At 24.7% G+C, this 21135-nt stretch overlaps 1 protein-coding gene across 1 annotated transcript in view; it reads left to right on the top strand.

The window, feature by feature from the left end:
- The window catches only part of Glurb (metabotropic glutamate receptor B), a 147623-nt gene that overhangs the window by 109976 nt on the left and 16512 nt on the right, over window positions 1-21135 (top strand). Inside the window, exons 3-4 of the mRNA XM_011503824.1 lie at window positions 18337-18507; window positions 19596-19740. Of these exons, the coding sequence (XP_011502126.1) occupies window positions 18337-18507; window positions 19596-19740 (316 nt within the window). The remainder of the gene's footprint in view (window positions 1-18336; window positions 18508-19595; window positions 19741-21135) is intronic.

Raw genomic sequence — 21135 nt, 5'->3', positions numbered from 1 at the left:
TTAAAAGAAAGCAATTTCAGTAGAACAAAATATATATATATATATATATATATATATATATATATATATATATATACGTGTATGTATAAATACTAAATTGTTAATTAAACTTGTTTCTTCACTGAACAAATTTATATGAGACATAATTTATATATATCAATATTTTATTTATTTTTCGAAACGCTTTTAAATCATTTTCATTATTTGAAAGAAAAAAAATACATTTTCTACACATTAAAAGTCAAGTCAAATTTCGGTTATGTTCATTCTTATTAATTTTATTCTGTTTTAAATAATATCTCTCGACTGACATTTTCTTTTCTTCAAACAAAAATTGGAAATAAACAAAAAATTCAATACAAATTCTTATTCTAATAATTAGTAATTGTCCAGTAACAATTTTTGAAATTATTTTATTTATTATTTTACTAGACATAAAATGTTAATATTTGAATATTTTATAATCTTTTATCTATTTCAATTCATCTATTTATTCCAAACTTTTAATAATGTTTACTTTGTATATATTGCAAAGAACAAAATGCGGCTTTGTGTCAACAGAACAACAGACAGTTCCTTTAAATATGAATTGGCGAGTAACTTCTTTGCGGGTGAAATTTATTCTTTTTCCAATGATCTTATTTCTTTGAAATTCTACCGTTGTGATAAGAGAGTTACTGGGGCTTTCTAATATTAATGTTTATTTATTCTGATTACCTTTGTTTATACTACTAAATTGCATTCTCAAAGAACAAACGATACTTATTTCTATATTATAATTTAAATTGAAGTCTGTATCGTGCGAATACAGTTTAATAAACATAAAATATCAAAAGGTTAACCAAAATGAGCTTAAATTTATAATGTATTATAATATTATATTTTTCATTGATAAAACAACTCCTTTTATTCAAAAAGAATAGTCAATTTTTATTTCAATTTTTATAATAAATAATACGTAATACGTAAATAATACGTAGTTTTTTCATAATAAATAATACCTTTTATATTAAAAGTCCTATTACGTTATGAAAAGAAAAGCATGAAAATTAATTATATAATATTCCATCGTTATGCATTTATAACAAAGATTAATTATCACAAAGCAATTAGAAAATATATTTGAAAATTATTATACTCGATATTAGTTATAAAATTTTCATTTTATATATGCTTATATATTTTCAACTTATTAGCTAACTTTTTTGCGATTTATATTCATGCAATAAGAAATAAATCTGTACGATAACTGTCATTTTATACAATTGTTAATTATATAGAGGTAAATTGTTATTAACTTGAAAAAATTAATTACTCTTTTGATAAGTATTTTCTTCAATGAAGACATATATCGATGAAGTTAATTAAAAACTAATTAAGAAACTAATGCTGCAATTAAACAGTAAAGTTAATATTACATCTAAGCTTATAAATGCTTTTACATTTTTTTTATTTTCATGCAATTACGAAAACAAAAATTCTACTTCAATTTTTTGTAACCTGAGTTTAAAAAAAAAAAAAAAAAACTGAACGACGAAAATAATAATGAAAACTTTTCTCAGGTAAATTTTACTATTAACATTTACAATAAAAATAAATGTGAAACAGATTTCATGACATAATTTATAACTAAAAAAACTGATATTTTATAATAGCAAATTATAGCTTTTGGGAATTTTATATGAATTGTTAATTCATATATGTTGCTTTGTTCTTTATATTATTAAAAATATTACTAATTTGTATAATTATTAATTATATATTACTTGATAAAACAATTTTATATATCAGGTTATTGGAGATTGAGAAAAATCTCTCGAATTTTATTCATCTCGTTATAAACACTCGTTAACAGCTACTTCTATTATTCTTCACGGAGAGGCTGTTTACGCGAGAATACGTTGCGAGTTAAAACATTTTAAAACAATCGAGTAAAAAACATTTCCTAAAATTCATTACAACCTGAAAACCGGCACCTGCGACGTCCATCACGTGTGCCTTCAATGTCACGAGGGCATATGCATACGCTGTTGTCAAGTGCGACAAATGTTGTCAAGTGCGACAAATGTTGCCAAGCGAAGACGCTTGACCAATAAACCCCCCTTCCCCCTCCCCGCCCGCTTCCACGTCGATAAATCCTAGAGAGGAGCGAGCCACCTATCAATTGAAGGCGCTGCAGCCAAAAATCCCTTTTTTCGATGTAGTCATTGCGAATATTTAATTTCATCGAAGTGGAAAAAGAGGCGTGCATGCTCAGTCATGCCGTCCAAAAGCGGCGCATCCTGATTGGAAAACTATGACCAGAAGCTCTGTGAGTGGGGACTCATTGCGAGAGGCCTTAAAGGTGGGGAGGAAACAGCAGAAAGATGCTGTCTCTGTGGAAAAGCCAATTCGAAAGGACTATCCGCGTAGGGAAGTCAGGTCTGCCGGAGATCTCTTACTTAACGGTGAACTAATGACCAAATATTTGCGGTGATCCACTAAGTAGAAGGAAGATACATCGATCCTCCTGTACTTCAGTTGATAGGTGTTAACGTTATCTCCTTCAAACCATGAAAGGGCCGGACTACCAAACACGCACTCCCGCACTGGAGGGTGAAATAATGGTGAACTACTCATTCCAGGATCAGATCAAGGCTGTTATATCAATGTGAGTACACAGGTCTGTGTGACCTAAATTATTGCCAGTCAACACAAAATTAGCATGACGCTATTACCAATAGCACCTCACACTTACTGACAAGGAGTGTGCAGTAATTAATTGCTAAACCTTACTAATTCAACATCAACATGACGATATCGAGAAGCATTTTGGGTAGTGCAACATCCATAACAAGAAACGTTCCAAGAAATCGCATCTGCACATTAGACTCGACATGTTTCCAAGACAACAATATATAATTGTATTATGAATTGTAAAATAAATCATATATTCATCGAAAACTCACGACATTTCTACAGCCATTCCACTCCCGAGCATCTGCTAGGACGGGCGGCAAACTACGCTATTGAAACATTGGCATTTCGAACCAGGAAAACTACATCACCTTTTGCGAACATCTGGTCCTTCGAGCCGAAACCCGCATTTGCGAACATTTGGTTCTTCGAGCCGGATACCCGCACTTGCGAACATTCGGTCCTCCGAGCCGGATGACCGCATTTTCGAGCACAGGCCTTTTAGAAAATTATTATTAGAAAATTATATCATTTTTGAGAGCTTTCGCCGGCTTCTTTAGTGAACGAGCGACCGTTAGAGGCTTGGAAATCTTATCCCATCTTATCTATTAAATTTAAAATATAATTTCGTTCTTCATTCATTATATAAATTTATTTATTCCGATATACAAAAAAAAAATACGATTAAAGAAACAATATGAAAACAAAATAATATCAAGTAATGAATAGGAAAGCATAATTGTATAAAGGATTAATATAACATTTTAAGAAAAAATTTGAAACTATATTCTTTGTCTATTGTGTGTCACTTAATATAATGGCAGTTTAGTAGCTGATTGCACGTGATATCAATGCGATCCATTATTGCGTTTATATCATACTATGTTGAAAATAAATGAGAATTACAATTTAACTATTGTTAGTTTGACGTATGAATCTTCGGTTTCACGTGTCGAAATAATTGAAATCCGTATTATTTTATTAATTTAGAATTATTATTTTGACCCATCAATAATATAATAGGTTAGTTTATTGCAATTTTTAAAAAAATATATATATATTTATTTTCTCAATAAAATTTTTTTCTATATTTCATATATTTGATAATATTTCATAGCTAAAAATTATGAAGAACATTATAAATGCAAGTACTTTTTCTAAAAAGATTCGACTACAATGTGTCAAGGAATTTTACAAGCAATCCATCTAAAAATTCGTTTTATTTTATTTTTTTCAACAATTAAACTTCAGATAAAAGGAAATTATAAACTTCTAAAAATCATCTAGGAAACTATGTCTCTTGACACTTTTTTTTTTTTAATTGAAGTTTAAACAAAAACAATCAAATAGAATAAAAATTTCTTTAGTTTTTTATTAAATATTCTAATTATAAATGATTAAACGCAATATTGCTGAATTAATTAAAGAAAATTGTATTAAAAGTAATTTCTTTGAATTATTGATTCATGAGAAGGCATGGCTTACTAATTTATCTTATTTTCTAAATTGCTAAAATAAATATAAGATATCGTTTACAAACAGTTATACACAAACATAAACTGTAATTAAATATAAAAAATTTATATAGAATAAGAAATACTCGAAAAGGGATTAATATGGATTTTAAATGGACTATTAGAAAAAAAAAAAAAAAAAACTTATAATTATTAAATCATATGAAATATAAATTTTTGTTTAAATCTTTAAATAAAATTATTTGTATTTATTAAAATAATATTTACCTATAATTTTATTATATTGAATATTGTTATGTATATATCAAAATTTTATTGTATTTTGTATGTTTAAGAAAAAAAATTTTTAATTCTCTTGAATATACAAATTAGTTTTTATATTATTCAGTTTTTCTATACAAAGTATTAAAAAATAATCTTTTTATATATTTTTTAAAGTTGTTGTGAAATTTATTCAATTTATATATATTTGTAAAATAGTGAAAAATTTCGATTGAGAAAAATTTGATATCCTATAATTGTTGAGTTGATATAAAATATTGCAATTATTATTTAAAATAAATTTTACAACTTAAATAAAATATCCATTAAAAATTTAACTCATTAGTAAAATAGTATAAGTTTTCATACTCATTATAAACTACATCTTTAAGTAAAGTTTTACATTCTTTGTGGGCGTTTAAATGAAACTGGTAATAAAGATTTTCGATATTTCCTTGCTGGATTATGCGGGCACCCACAAGAAGTAAACATTAAGGTTACTCGTGATGTGAAAATTACTAATAATTCATACCATTCTAAGTGTCGAACGACTATTGAATGACTTCAAAAATCCAAAAGAAAGATATATTAAGCGCAAAAATTGAGCAAATAAGACGTGGAGTCATTTATTACTTTTATTATCCAGACTATCGTTAATCCGACTATAAAAGTAATCATATTAATAAAGTTATTATATTAATTAAAATAATTAGTGAATAAAATGAATTTTATATTTTAAATGAAAGGGTAATTGTAGAAATATTCAAAGATAATGGATATCGCCAAAAATTTTCGCTTTATCTAAAAACGTATACATACGTATGTAAAAAAACGTTTGATATATTTTTTATAAATAAATTATAAATAGCAATAAAATTTTATTCAATGTATTAAAGGCTACTTTATGACAGCTCAAGTTTTTTTTAATTTAATTAGTCTGCATGATTTATTAAGTATGGATATACATTGAAGATTAAATAAAATATTTTACATGAGATATTAATTTGGATAACTCCGCAAATGATCGATACAATATATACTTTATCATTTTAAATTAGCCAAATTGAAATAGATAGATATATAATTTGTCTTCGAATCTTGATTTTAACTTACAGACCCTGTAAATTTTGCTAAGCGCGTCTTAATCCAAGCAATCGATTGCAACAAGACTATGTAAATCGAAGAATCTAACCAACTAGATCCTCTGAATACCATTTGATCGCTCCATTTACCAGACTCTATATAAGCGATACAACTGTAAGAGTGTGCGTGTAAGAGCAGCCTGACATGTTGAATCTTGAATCATCATGCACTTTCCAAATCCAACTTCATTTACAATCCTCATTTTTTCACCTTTAATTTTTCTCACCTTTCATTTCATACGTATAATGGCGCCGTTGCTGCTGCAATTAGTGAACTGTACGTAGAGGAGTGAACTGACTTGGAAATATAATTAAGTGTATCGAAGTATGAATTTATGATCAGTATTTTTGTTAAGTAATTATTATCAAATATTAAAGTAATTAATTTAGAATTGTGTAAAATTTATAATCATAAATTAGTAGTATTAATTAAATTGTTTGTAAAATCTTGTCTAATACGAGTTAGTGTGCGATATAAGGTGTTTTATACAAAATGATTATAATCTTTTGATATGTATTTATTTGAAATATCTGTTACTGTTTAAACAATCATATGAAATTTACAATTGCAATTGCTTTTATTATTATTGTAATATATGTTGTTAGTTCCGACATTGTTTTTATGATACGATTTAATATCAATTTAAATGATTTGTCGCTCTCGTGTTGTTAATATTCTTATGAAAAAAAAATGTGTAATATTTTTTAAAGAGCAAAAAAAACTTTTATGTAAAACTTAAATTAAAATAGTTTACTTAAAAAGAGTTTTGTAATAGTTCCATAATTTATTATTATTTTGTAACATAGTAAGTGTATCAAAACTTCTCGGCTTTATATAAAATTAATTTTAATTATAAATACTCAAAGTCGAAGATTCATGGATATTGCAGTTTGGTTTTTAGAACATATTATTAATACATTATGCACTGCCATGAAGTTCCGCTGATGAGGAGTTTTTATCATAATTATTTCGTAATGTGGTTAATTAAATCACATATGATATTAATCTTTTTAACTAATATTATTTTCGCAAATACAATGTTTTTTATTATTATGTTATTGCGCATTAGGTATTATAACACTATATTATTATGTTATTATTATGATTAGTATAATACTACACATTTATAATTTTTTCATTCGATTACTTTCTTATCCATGTAATTGTAATATTATCATCAACTAAGTAAAGTGAAATAATGTTGAATACGTAATATACTTCATTCTCATATTTCAAGTGAAATTATTACTGTTAGTAATTTGAAATTCAAAGAAACATTTATTTATATTTATATTAACGAATTATAATAATTAATAATGTTTATAATAAAATTCAATATATTTTGCTACTAAACAATTGATATAAAGTTAAGAGTTTAAGCTGAATAAATTATAGAATTGTTTTGCCAACAATAAAAATAAAAGTTCTATAATTAGGTTCGAATGTTCTTAGAAATGTAAGGATGGAATAGAAAGGCATAAAAAAATAAGGTAAAATCATTAATACTTAAGGACTTTATCAGGTAGAACGCAGTGTAAAAGGTTAAATAACGACTTTTATTAAGTATCTCTCCTATAAAATCATCGACTTGCACTTTTACTCCAACTAAACTGATATTTAAATATTAATATTCAATTAATATATCAATATAATACTTAAGGGATATAATAAGAATCGTATACGATAAAAGATATGAATTATTTAATTACAATTAAAACTATAGTAAATGATATACCGAACATATTATTTAATAACTGTATTTTAAGTTATTAGTATATTTTTATTTGAAACTGCTTTAGAAAATATTACATGCAATGATAAATTTTGAGAAGTACCGAGATGAATATTTTTTATCTTTAGTTCTCAGACTCCAAGCAAGAACTCATTTGAGTCTAAATTCTTTAAAGTAATTAAACACTAGTTTTACAAATTCAAGCTTCGATTTAGTAATGAGAGTACTACTTCGCTCACTATTTTTTCAACTTTTATAGCGCGGAAAGACATTTATATCTGAATTCTAGACGCGTACAAAGCTTCAAGTAGTTTTGTCAAACTTATTGCACAACTTGGTTCACATACATTATTTTATATCAAAATATAACATTATAGTTGATACTGAAAATTTATTAAATTAATGAGATAATCTGATCGTAGGCATCTCGGTCTAATAACTCGCCACTAAAATTCGGATTATAGTTAAGTAGTTTAGTAATAGAACGTTTCAAATTAAAATTAAAGCAACGTCTATATTTTGCCAACTAGAGTTAATACAACTTGAATTTATGCCATCTCCGCGCAGTAGTAACAATTTTCTTCAGAAAATGAAAAAAAAAAGAGAGAAAGGCTGCTAAAGCTCAGTAGCCCAAGAAGAAAAGAAAAGGATAGAGAAAAGGAGAATCATAGAAAGTTCTTACGTGGGCACAGAAACAGTGGAGGAATGTGCAGTGAAGAGAGACTCGAGTTCGGCTTTGATCTCGGAGTCACGTAGTGAATACCCTTTTCTTGTAATTGAGATCCACAGTTAAGAGGACGCCATCCCCTGGGATATAGATGCATATGCATATAGGTATTCTCGAAATATTAAAGAAATATTTGAGTATGTTGTATCTGATTTGGAAATTTTCGCTCTATTTGTGGCATAGAGGAAATCAATGGTAGAATGGATAATCGAGCGATTCTCGGACGAGGTCAAGGAAGGATTTAAAGTACCGATTTCCTTAAGCGATTCCTCATTATCTGTGAAACGGATTTTTAGATCGAACAGTAGTTGAAGACAGACGTTGAAAAGCATTAAAAGTTCGCTTTATTACGATTCTAATGTCGTTACATAATTATTATCGTGGTTGTTGTTGTTGTTGTTGTTGTTGTAATCGCTCGTCGTGTTAAATAAGATTTGCACGTTAAAATTAACAGTTAATTAAGCCACTAATTAAGTATATATTTATACAATTCGTTTTTAACGAGTTTTATTCTAAATCCAATGGTAGGTTTAGTCCCATTGCTAACGTTGTTCTGTAAAGAAATGTAAAATTATTCAAATATTTAGGTTATTTCGCTATTTATAATTATTGTGATACTTACAATACACAATATATCGAGTCCTTAGCAAAACATTGATGACTACCGAATCTCATAAATTGCACGAGTACACTGTTCAAATTAGATTTGATTCTACGTTTAGTACTTTGAATGAACTTAATTTATATTTAACGTTTTAATTTGTCAATACATTGATACTACATTTGAGACGACAAGATTAATTGAAAAGTTGATTATTTTCGTAAAACGTTTACCAGTGAAACAAATATCAATTAAAAAATAATCGGATTTTCCTTTAAATTTAAATTTTCTATAAATTAATATTTTGTTATCACTAAAAAAAACTTAAATACCATATATTTCATTAATACTTGAATGTTATATTATAGTAAAAAATTTTTAAATATTTTTTATGATCATAAAACATATATCTTTAAGAAATGTACGGTAATCAAGAATTTTCATATCGGCTAAGTTAAAATTCTCGAACATATCATTCATTGGGTATTTTATGTTACAATTGCATGTATTTCTTTGAATTTTTATATTTGTAATTTTACAGTAAACTTACATTCTATTATTTTTTTTTTTTTTTTTTTTTTTTTTTTTTTTTTTTTTTTTATTAATTTATTATCTTTTGCAACATGACATCAGTATCGGGAAAATTATTTTAAAACTTATATCTCTGATCAAGAATGTAGAAAGATATAATCACAATAATGCTAAATCTGTATTGATGAAGCAAAAAGTAGCATTATTTAATCTTCTGGAAGTTGTCCGTAAACTAAATAAGAACGATATAAGCAAATTTATCATATTACTTATATTATCATTCAGCAATCATAACAAAACATATTAAAAAGTTTTTAACTAAATAAGCTTTACTTATATAATAATTAAACTAAATCATTTTTTCGCATCAAACAATAAGAAATCATTCTTTTTTACTTCTCAGTCCTTTAACTACTGATTTTATTCACCTCTTTTCTATTACATTTTTAGTGAATTTTCTCGGTATTTTTCACTATATAATTATTATTTTCAATAAGCTCAGTACCTCGCTACTGATAATTTGGATCGTACAATATCGCCAGACCCGTGCCCGTTTTATAATCTCTCGTTCTTTTCTTCGGGAAGAATATATGCACAGATACGTATATTCATATGTACAAGAAATATGTATTACCAAAATAATTTTCAGAATTGCATTTCCTACCACATGGAAAACTAATTTGAATTTCATATGCCAACATAGTGCGATTACATTATTGCTCATAGCGTTGAGCATATTATGAGTGCGCTTTCTTGTCCTGATATTTCGGTATTTCGGTATTTCTAAATACGTGAATAAAGTTATTTTAAAGAGAATCTTCTTATCTACTTGAATAAATATACTAAATAAACTAACCATTATCAAATAATTAATTTCAGTTATTAATAAGAAATTATTACTTTTATTATGGATTTGAATTATTGTTATTATTGGTCTTATAAAAATGCAAATTCATAGAATCACGTATTTTATGATTATTTTATGCAGATCAACAAGAATATTATAATTAACTATATATAAATAATATAATAATTTTATATTACATAATAATTTATGTATGAACGCCGTCATATAAGTCTGCAATATCTAATAATGTACATTGTACTATTACTACTATTACACGGCTCACATTGCTTAAATGACAGTTCCTAGAAAATTATCATATAGCAGTAAAATAATGATAATTATAATAAGTTCAAAATATTAATTAATTATGTATACTTATTTACGATAAATACCAATTCTCTTATACATTTATACATTTGTATAATTTATCTTCGCTAGAAACTTTGTCCCTTATAAATAAAGGAATTATATCAATATTAACAATACTAGTATTTAATCGCATTAACTACTTTTACGTGATCAACTTCCTACTGCAGATGGTCCATCAAATAAACGTTTCCTTGTAAATTAAATTGTCCAATACAATTGAATTCAATTCTGTAGAAATTAACGTTTTTCAAGAAACTATCACCAAGTTGCAGTTTCTCTTTAAAATAATAATGATATCAATGTTTCAATAGATTATCTTTAATCATATATACAGTGATTTGATCCTCAATTTTACATATTATCGGATTTAAAATTATTTACCGCAGATGAAAAAATCAAATATATTTAAGAAAAAATTTTGAAATTGTAAGTGAAAAAGAAATCGATATCAATGCATTTCAAAATATTAAAATGAATAAAGACGAAGATAATTAAAACAAATAGAAAAACGTATATCACCACATATCGTTATTAATTTATTAATTTATTTATTATTTGTAGTCAATAAAAAACCTATTTCATATTTAAATAGTTTGAAAAATATTTTATATAATGTAAATAAATTTTCAAAATTTGACGTCAAGATGCACTCGTGAATTATGTCTCTGCACAGTTTATTAATTTTCTAACGGACTTTCTTCTAACTAATCTTAAACTAATTAAAATTTAATTATTCCGCGAACATAAAAAATTTAAATAAAAATTGAAATATTTCATTTCTAATAATAAGCACTTTGAAATTCTATTAATTATATGGCTTTAATTTATAATTCATATATTCAAATACGCGCTTTGAAAAAGTTTTCTAACTACATTTATTATAAAAACTACAAAAATTATTACGACGATTTCAGTTCATAGATTTAATTAACTAATAAGTTTAAACATATTTAATGAGAGGCAAAGATCTTTCTCAATAGTACTTTATTAAACTTTTATTATTCAATAATATTGAAAAATTCTTAATAAGTAAATAGTTAGGCTTACTTTAAATAACAATTACAATTCAAATATTTAACTAAATATCGCTATGATATTAATTCTGAAATATTCAGACGTGATATATTCATAAATGAAACCAAGCATATATTAGCACAATAGTTGACTCGAATACCTAATAATATTCAATGATTATTATTGAATATCTCTATTTATTAATATGCAATTTTAATAATTAATAGCAAAGATAAAATATAGAAAACCATTATCATCATTAGATTTTACATGAATTTATATAAATAAATATTTCACGTGCAGTTTTTATTATCCATAATTTTACAAAAAAAATATATTTACATGAATATGAAAGTTGTTATTAAACATAATCGGGATATTATACAGATATTATTATATTATATTATATTATATTATATTATATTATATTATATTATATTATATTAAACAATCATACAGAAAAATAAAAGACTTTTGAAAATTCAAGTAAATGCCTCTCATATAGTTCATAAATTATTCGGAATAAAAACTTTTCAAAATTGATAATTTTCCATTTTTATCCTTAAGTACCTGTTGAAATAAGAATTTTTTTTTAATTATTTAACAGCGTGAACCCAAGACTTATAAAACTAATTATAACTTTATCTAAAGAGGCTATTTAAAAATTAAAAAAAAAACATTGCAAGAAATATACTGTTATTATTTATTTAGCTTTATTTTTTAATAGTAACGTACAATGCATAATTAATTTATAACTAAAATAAATAAATAAGTATGAATTACTATATAAATCCTTTCTAAATATACATAGTATAAACGCAAAATATAATTATTCTATTGAATAAAATTCTATTTTATATAAACGTAAATTGCTTTTATGTTTTTAAATAAATACTTTAATTTCATTATAAATATGTATGTGTGTTAATTTTTTAAGATTAATAAAAGTTTTAATTATTAGTAGATTTCTAATAACCTTTTTTACACTTAAAGCTTATATACATTGTTTTTTAAAATTTATTTTCTAAGACATACTTAATGTAAGGATTTGAAATGCCGGATAAAATAATAAATTGAGTTTCAATAATAATATTTTTAATAGAATATCGATTGAATATTTTATTTACAATTTTCTATATCTTTATCAAATAACTTATGAAAACTATAACAATATAACTGTATATTCACAGATTATCGTAATGAATTTAGTCCTGAAGTTTAAATTAACCTGTAAAAATTCCATATAATATATTTGTGAGAGTTCCTTAATGATGTTTATACATATTATAAGTTGGGCTATATTTTAAGATTATAAGATTATATTAAAATATTTATTTTTATAATTGAGCAGTAATTAAGTATTGAATCAAATTAAAATAATAACTTTTTTGAAATATTATTTGTTAATCGTTTTATTGCCAAGAATATAAAAGATATTCAGGTTGAATTTTTAATTTTTAATAAAACAAGAATTTTCTCGATAGAAAAAAACAAAATATTTATTCAAAAGTTTCGAATCTAATAATTTAATATAAAACAATATAATTTAAATAAAAGAAATATCTTTAAAAATAGAATTTATTTACATTCTCTAGAAGTCGGAACTACTTTACTTACATATCATGTAAATATAGTTTAAAATATATTTTTTATTCACACTTTGTAATGTTGTAGTTATTAAAATGCAATTCGAAAATAAAATTATTAGCATCGGATAAACTGATGTGCATGCATGAACGCATGTGCAACCAGCATAAGTTCATTCGCTCTCTTACTCGTTTAAACTCGCGAACGTGCAAAAAGAGATTGAGAGGGAGATTGAGGGTGGGAAGGTGGGAGAGCGAGAGAGAGAGAGAGAGAGAGAGAGAGAGAGAGAGAGAGCAACTATTACGTTAGCAAATATTACATCTATTGAATCTCGAACACTTTTATTGTTAAGTTAAGTAATTAATTTAACTATATAATTAAAACTTAAATTTAAAATCATTTAAATTTAAAAATTATATAAATTAAAATAATTAACAATTTAGATAATATAATAAATATATTAGTAAAATTAGTAGTTACATTTATACTATATTATATATTCTATATAATTCACCGATGGTAGATTAATTTTATGATTTCATTTAAATGATAAAAGATTAGTCTTATATATTTTGATATATTAGTGTCATTTAATTCAAGTTATATTAGTTAGAAATGTATAATTGACAAAAATTGTTGTTATAATAATCAGTGAAACGAAATAAAATATAAGACACAAATTGTTCAAAGGTACAAAGAAGAATTATTTGTATTTTAAAGGGTTCTCAATAAACAACTTGTAATTGCAAACAACAATGCCATATTTTCTTATTTTTATATCGCAGACTTTCAATTTTATGAGAATTACATTTCATTAGAAAAGGAAAGTCATCCGTCTTGAAGAAGCATTTGCAAGTCAATTCAAACAAACTGAATGTTATTGTTCACCTTAAATAAAGATTGGTTTTATCACGTATGTACCTGATAGAGAAAGAGATAGAAAATAGAGAAAGATTAAAAAGAATATATATATATATATATATATACAATGAAAATTGAGCATCACTGAATATTTTCAAACACTACAGTTTCATAACTTTGTTATTTGATATCGGCTTTTACTCTCTTATATCATGAAATACTTTTGCTCTCAATACATTTGTTATTATTTGAAAATGAGCAGTAGCAATATAAAAACTAGTTATTTCGTAATACATTTATTTAATGCTTATTCCTTATTACTTTTGTCTGCTCCATTATATGAATTAATTCTTTCTTTTGGAACTGTGTAAACATTCTTCTCTAATTATGTGATAAAGCAACGTTTACTTTAAAAAAAAAAAAAAAACCCATTTCTTTTTATTTTCAGAGTACTGATTTGAAGGCATAAGTTACGTTATCGTGCACTTAATTTACTTACAATTTTATTTCATTAAGAATTTTTGAATTAAAACAGGTTAAATAACAGAGTCTTTGCTATTGAAACGAGTAGACAACTTGACATGTCTAGAAAGAGAAGAAGTGAGTATTCTTTTTGGCAATAGCTTTTAATAATTGTTTCCATCTATTTGAAAAAAAATACATACTACATATTTAAAATATAATAACTGATTATTTAATAAAAACAAATTTATTGTATTTTTTTCTTATGCTTTCAAGATTATTTTTTCCTCTGATTTCCAAGCTTATACACGATGGGATGTAAAATTAAGGTGTAAAAAACTTTCCGAAAATGATGAAATGTTTTTTAATAAATAATTACATCTCCGTAACTAAAATTAAGTGCTTCTAAAAATTATTGAAATATCATTTAAATAATAAATTAATTATATCGCAAACTCAGAATTAAAATGAAGTTAAAATCACATATCTGAAGGTAATAAATCTGAAGATAAAAAAATAATGAATATTTAAAATTTTTACTTACCTTTCCGTTACATTCACTTGCTCACTGAAGATATATTTTCATTATCTAATTATATTTTTATTCTATTATTACGATTATTTCGAACAAAAGAAACCTTAAACAGTTCGAAATAATAAGTTGCCTTTATAGAAAAATTACCCATATTTGTTTACAAAATATTGTGATTTTTACTAATGAGATGATAAAGTGCTTTTAATTTTATATTAATAATAGAAAATTCAAATCTTATAATAGTACCACGTATGAAGTAGCTGCAATATAAAATTTCAATTTTTTTTTAATATTCAATAAATAACATCCCTTATTTATTATTTGATTTATGTACTAGATAAACCATTTACATATCTGCTTTAATTATGTTTATTAAACATAAAACAAAAATTTATGAATATATAACTCGTGAATTTAATTTAAGAAATATTGAAATAGAAGTATGTTATGTATCTTCTTTTTTTTATAAAATTTGGTCCTAATATTTATTTTTCACTGATATAAAAAGAAGTTGCTTTATAAATTATTTAGCATTGTTATTTATTGTAATCATAAGTGATTTATATTATCGAATCATAAAGAATATTTGTATAATTGTTTTGTGAAGTTGCAAATACAATTAAAATAAAGAATATTTATAATACAAATTATTTATCTTGTAGAGATGTATGGTAGAGAGAAGTAATTCGAAATAAGTATGTTAAAAAGGTAGCACGTAATATTTTCTTTTGTAACAAGTAACAGAGGCTTTTTCAAACTTCAATGAATATGTATTCATAATTGTAATGAATATGTAATAGACATTACAATAACAGGAAATATTTTTTTTATTGACAATCAATCAATGATATAATAACATTCATGATTGCATCTGTTATTTATATATATATATATATATAGTTGGGGGAGAGGGTGGACTCTTGTATGTCTTCGCATACAAAGAAAATCTGAATATGTGAAATAATCGTAAATTTAACACACCTGAAAAAATAAAATATGAAACCACGAATTATATTTCCAACTTTCACTCAATATTCAATAATGAACATAAATATCGGAAGTTATTATTCACGACAGATTCACATTATGTCAATTGCGCTCACATACATCTGAACATGAATTGAAATAGGAATTACAGTATTTTACTCTCCTTTCCCGAAATGTTACATTAACTATTGAAACATTTTTAAGATTTTGTGGAAACGTAAGTTGATATTTAATCATAAATGCATTCTTTTTAATTACTATATTTCAATATAAAAAAAAATTATATACCCAATAAGAACAAATATACATCAAGAATTTGAGGAAAAATATTTTAATTTTTTTTTACAAATTATGAATTGTAGTATTAATATTAAAATTAATTTAAATTGCGAAGTATTCATAAATCATACAATAATCTACAACGTTAAAAGCTACTCTATAATATAATACAAATTAATTTATATAAATATAAGATTAATAATAGTTTAATTTAATATTTATTTATTTATGAAATAATTACTTTTAATTTTTGCAACAATTTTACTTAAACTGTACATCTTTAGTAATAAATTGATCTTCATTTCAAGTTCAATACAATAATTGTATACAAACTTGAAAGAGGAACATGAAACGTTCTCCACAATTCATTAATAAAACTATAAAAGTTCAATCTTTCAAATATTAAGCAAAATATTAAGCACATCTAAAATTAATTTATTTAGTCATTTTTGAGATAAGAATAATTATGAGATGAAAATGAGCTAAGAATCCTGAGGTTAGTATATAATACAACTTTGAATTGCCTATTCCTTTCGACTCATAGAATAAAATTTGGTTATGCATAACAGCAAGCCAAAAGATATGTCTTTCTTTTCTGTTCGGTCCTCCACTCACACTCGGCAATAATCCCACGCAATATCGAGCGACGAGTACGGTAAACGCATTACTACCACCAGGAATACGATGGGATTAAGTTACTACCAACCAGATTGCTTCGTAATTGTAAAGAATTTTATCGCCATGCACCGAGGAGTTTTCTGAGCTCGATATCGCATTCTTTCTATTTTTTACCAATATAGTAAATCAAACGATCCAGTTGTCTAATATTATTTTTCTTTTTCTTTTTCTTTTTCTTTTTTCATATAAATTTTCAACAGACATATCCGATAAAAGTATGTATAATAATACTTTTACAATATATATATATATATATATATATATATATATATATATATATATGTGTGCGTGTGTGTGTGTGTGTGTGTGTGTGTGTAGTTTTAAAATCAGATAATATTGCTTCGTATATTATTAAATATATTATTCTTAGATTATGCATGGATCGTTGAGAATCATGAAAAAAAATTTCTATATATGTATAAATATATATAGAATATTATATGTATAAATAATCTACAAATTCAACGATACATAATACTTGTAATGTACATGTATTTTATTTCGCTTGTATTTCAAAACATCTTTTGTATTGGAATAGATAAAAATTTTTAGCTCTGAACAAGCATATTGAGTGATAAGTATGTGAATAAAAAATTAACGTTTCTCAATACAATATTATTTTAAATATGTAATATCCCATTCATTCAATAAAATTTAATACGTCGATGCTAAATGAAAACTCAATACTATTCGTATTGAGTTCCCATCAGTCGAAATTTATAAAAATAGCTGGAGAAGAAGTACAAAACAACATTTAAGATATCATTCATTGTTTTTTATTATCATTAACCATCTATAATAAAGGGTAAAATATGTTTCAAATATATTTTCGAGAAATCACGTATATAAATGTGAAAAAGACATCTTTTCTTCTACTTATTTACATAATACAACAATAAATATGATTAATTGAGTCATTATTTTTTATAATTATGCAAATGTACATGTTTTATGTACTATGACATAAAAAGTTCCTAATAGGATGAAATCATTTCAGATTGAAATGATATTACTATAGCAAATTTCTGAAATATATATTTTAGGATAAAATAATGCAAATTATCAACAACAAATAATAAAGTTATCGATTAAATGTGAAGTGAATAAACGAATGGCATAATTTTTCTCTGTGTTATTATGCTTCAGTATAATGGAAAAAATTCAGTATAAACATTACGCTTTACATTCTTCAGGCATTATAAGCTATTTGATTTGATTATATTATAAATCAATTATACGTTATATAGTAATAAATGTAATAAGTTGCAAATTGATAACTTTAATATTAATTTACTGAATTTGCAAAAATATTATTAAAATAATTTAAAATGAACTCTCAAGGATATCTAAACCATTAATATAAATAAATACACATTAGATAATCCATAATAACATTATTGACGATGCCCATAATATTTTTTCTCATTATCTTATAATAAGTTTGATAATTTAAGATGATAATATTTATACTTGCAGGTAGAATACTTTAAACTAATAATGATACATTCTTTTACTTGCTTTATATGCATGAAATTTAGGAAATATATAAAACTTTAGCGCTTGCATTGCAGGTTTCATTCTTCTCCACGAGTCCCGAACTTTCCAATAAACAGCGCTTTGAATATTTTACTCGTACAATACCGAGTGATCACTATCAAGTTAAAGCCATGGTCGAGATTATTAAACAAATGAACTGGACATACGTATCTGTTATATATGAAGAAAGTAATTATGGAGTAAAGGTAATTTATTGGTACTATATTATTTTCAAATTTTAAGCATTTAATTGCCTTATTATGTTTGTTCTATAATACTAATTTTTACTTGTGAAATGATTAATGTAATAAAGGTATTTGTCGTTCAAATGTAATAAATATGGTCTTGGATAGAGACTACTATTGTTTCAGAGCATAAAACGTAACTGGGAAATATTATCTCCTTTAGTCATTTCTTTTCAATAAAATCGCTTCCACTAAAGTGTAATAAATAATAGATTTTTACAATATTGCCGCAATAATATTATTGTTAGAGTTTTATAATTTATGCATTTTATAACTATATACACTAATTAATGAAATTATAATTAAAGATGAAAGATTAGGTAAATCTAATAAATTGATTTTTTTGTTTTTGTTTTTTTTTTTATATCTTTTGTGCTAATTTTGATTGAAAACCATTTTGTGTGCAGTTTAAATAATTAAAAACAATTACCAAGTTTACTTCAACTAAGATGTAAATCTAATAGTATTAAAAGTTGGCAAATAAAATATTGGAAAATTAAGTTTTAAAATTTTTATGAATCATTTGCATAATTTCTTGAAAGTTAACTTAGTATGATAAGATTTTCATGATTAATTTTAATGTAATTATATTGTTTAATAAAGGCGACGGTAAATTTTTTTTCCTTCAAGCTCGACTATTTTCTACTGCTAGTAAAGATAATTAAATCAACTCCATTTGCCTAATACAGGTTCGGCTAAACTATAATTAAAAGTGACTTGTTTTTCAAAGTTAAATCAAAGTGTATAGGTAATTAAACCTTTCTAATCTCTGCGACGCTTTCTCTTTTTGCCTATCGCTACGATATTCTTAGCAACACTCCGAACTAAATAATATTATTTAATAACGACAATTGTAAGCAGCAGTACGAACAATAATAAATCGAATAATACAAAAATAATAATCTTATAATATATAGTGTTTTTAATTTTAAAAAATTGGGACTTTTTAGTGAACGAATAATTAGAATGGATTGACGCAGAGAACGGATATTTTTCGGATTCTTTAAAATGTTTTGACAAATTAAATTAAAACGACTTCGATGTTTTAGGCTTTCGAAGAACTGGAGAGTCTTCTTGCCAAGAATGAAATATGCATAGCTGTCAAGGAAAAGCTTGTGAAGGACTCAGGTGTCGCTGACGAGAGCGTTTATGATTCTATCGTGCAAAAGTTGTTAACAAAACGTCGAGCTCGTGGTAAGTTGTTGGGCAACAAAGGCTTTAAAGCACTAGAATAATAATTGTATAAAAGACAAGAGAGTATTATCTTTATTGTATATTGAAAGTCATTTATTTTATGAATATCAAAAGAAAATAATGGATCGAACGTCGTTTTATAGATTTGATTAAGTACTGATGCAACGATTTATTAAGAAAAAAACAAAATACTGGAAAATTAAATGAACAATGGTTGAAACTTGGCAACTTGATGATATATGAAATGTTTCTATGAAGTAGTTAAAAAATTTACGGCGTTTCACGTCATTTTACAATGTTTGGAAGAATCTTAAGTTTATTACAATAAGATGAATTGTTTTAACATTCTTATGTTTTCAGATTAGCTTTACAAGCTAACTTTTTCGCAAAGAAGGGTACAAGCGAATGGTTATGGAGATAAATTACTAGTTTCAATATTTCACCAAAAAAAATTATTTATTAGAATTAAGTCATAAGCAAATAATACGAAATTCATTTATAATTTCAAGTACTTGGATCTAATTACAAATATCAAAATTACAAAATAAGGAACTGATTTTAATATTAAACTTTTCCCAATTTGTATAATATTAACATATATATATATATATATATATATATTTAATTTATGTATATATTTATGAAATTATTAGATTATGAATTACAATTTATATTTTTCCGTCTTTAAATATGTACTTATAAACTATTAAATATTGTATAAGTATTAATGTAGGTAATATTGACACACGTAAATTAAAACTCAAATACTTTGCATAGTTTGGTTTTATTTTTACACGCACTGATTTCAAAATTCAAATGTTTAAGAAAAATAAGATGCAAAATAATAACATTCGTTATAAGTATACTTTGATCGTGTTGAATTTTGTTGTTCATATAAGAAACGGCTAATTTATTCTATTTTATATAAATGGTAACAGATATAACAATAATATTTTTAATTTAAGCATAAGTTTAGTAAAATGTTATATCGAATAATTAATATAAGTAATTAATAATTCTACTGCTAAATCATATTTATTGTTATTCCTTCAACATATCGTATTATGTATTATTTATATAAATTTATATAGATTAAATTTGAAAGCACGAATAAAAATCCATTTATAGAGAAAAGTGAGGTATAAAAATAACTCCAATCTCATGTCATAAGAAATGATCTATTTAACGTTAAATTATTTTCAACGTTGAGAAGTTCGTTGAAAAGAACTCGACGTATAAGTAGCCATAAAGTTTTCTAATATTGGTTCAGGCTCAATTCATTAAAAGTATTTGCGTTTCGCAAAAAAAAAGCAACAAGTACTACAACAACTAAAATGACGACAACTTGGAAACTTTAAATTGCACGATAGCCATTTGTGGGTGGGGGGGGGGGGG

The sequence above is a fragment of the Ceratosolen solmsi genome, unplaced genomic scaffold (genome assembly GCF_000503995.2).
Source record: "Ceratosolen solmsi marchali unplaced genomic scaffold, CerSol_1.0 scaffold48, whole genome shotgun sequence".
NCBI lineage: Eukaryota > Metazoa > Arthropoda > Insecta > Hymenoptera > Agaonidae > Ceratosolen > Ceratosolen solmsi.
The sequence above is the reverse complement of the archived record's forward strand: the minus strand, read 5'-3'. Positions and strand labels throughout refer to the sequence as shown.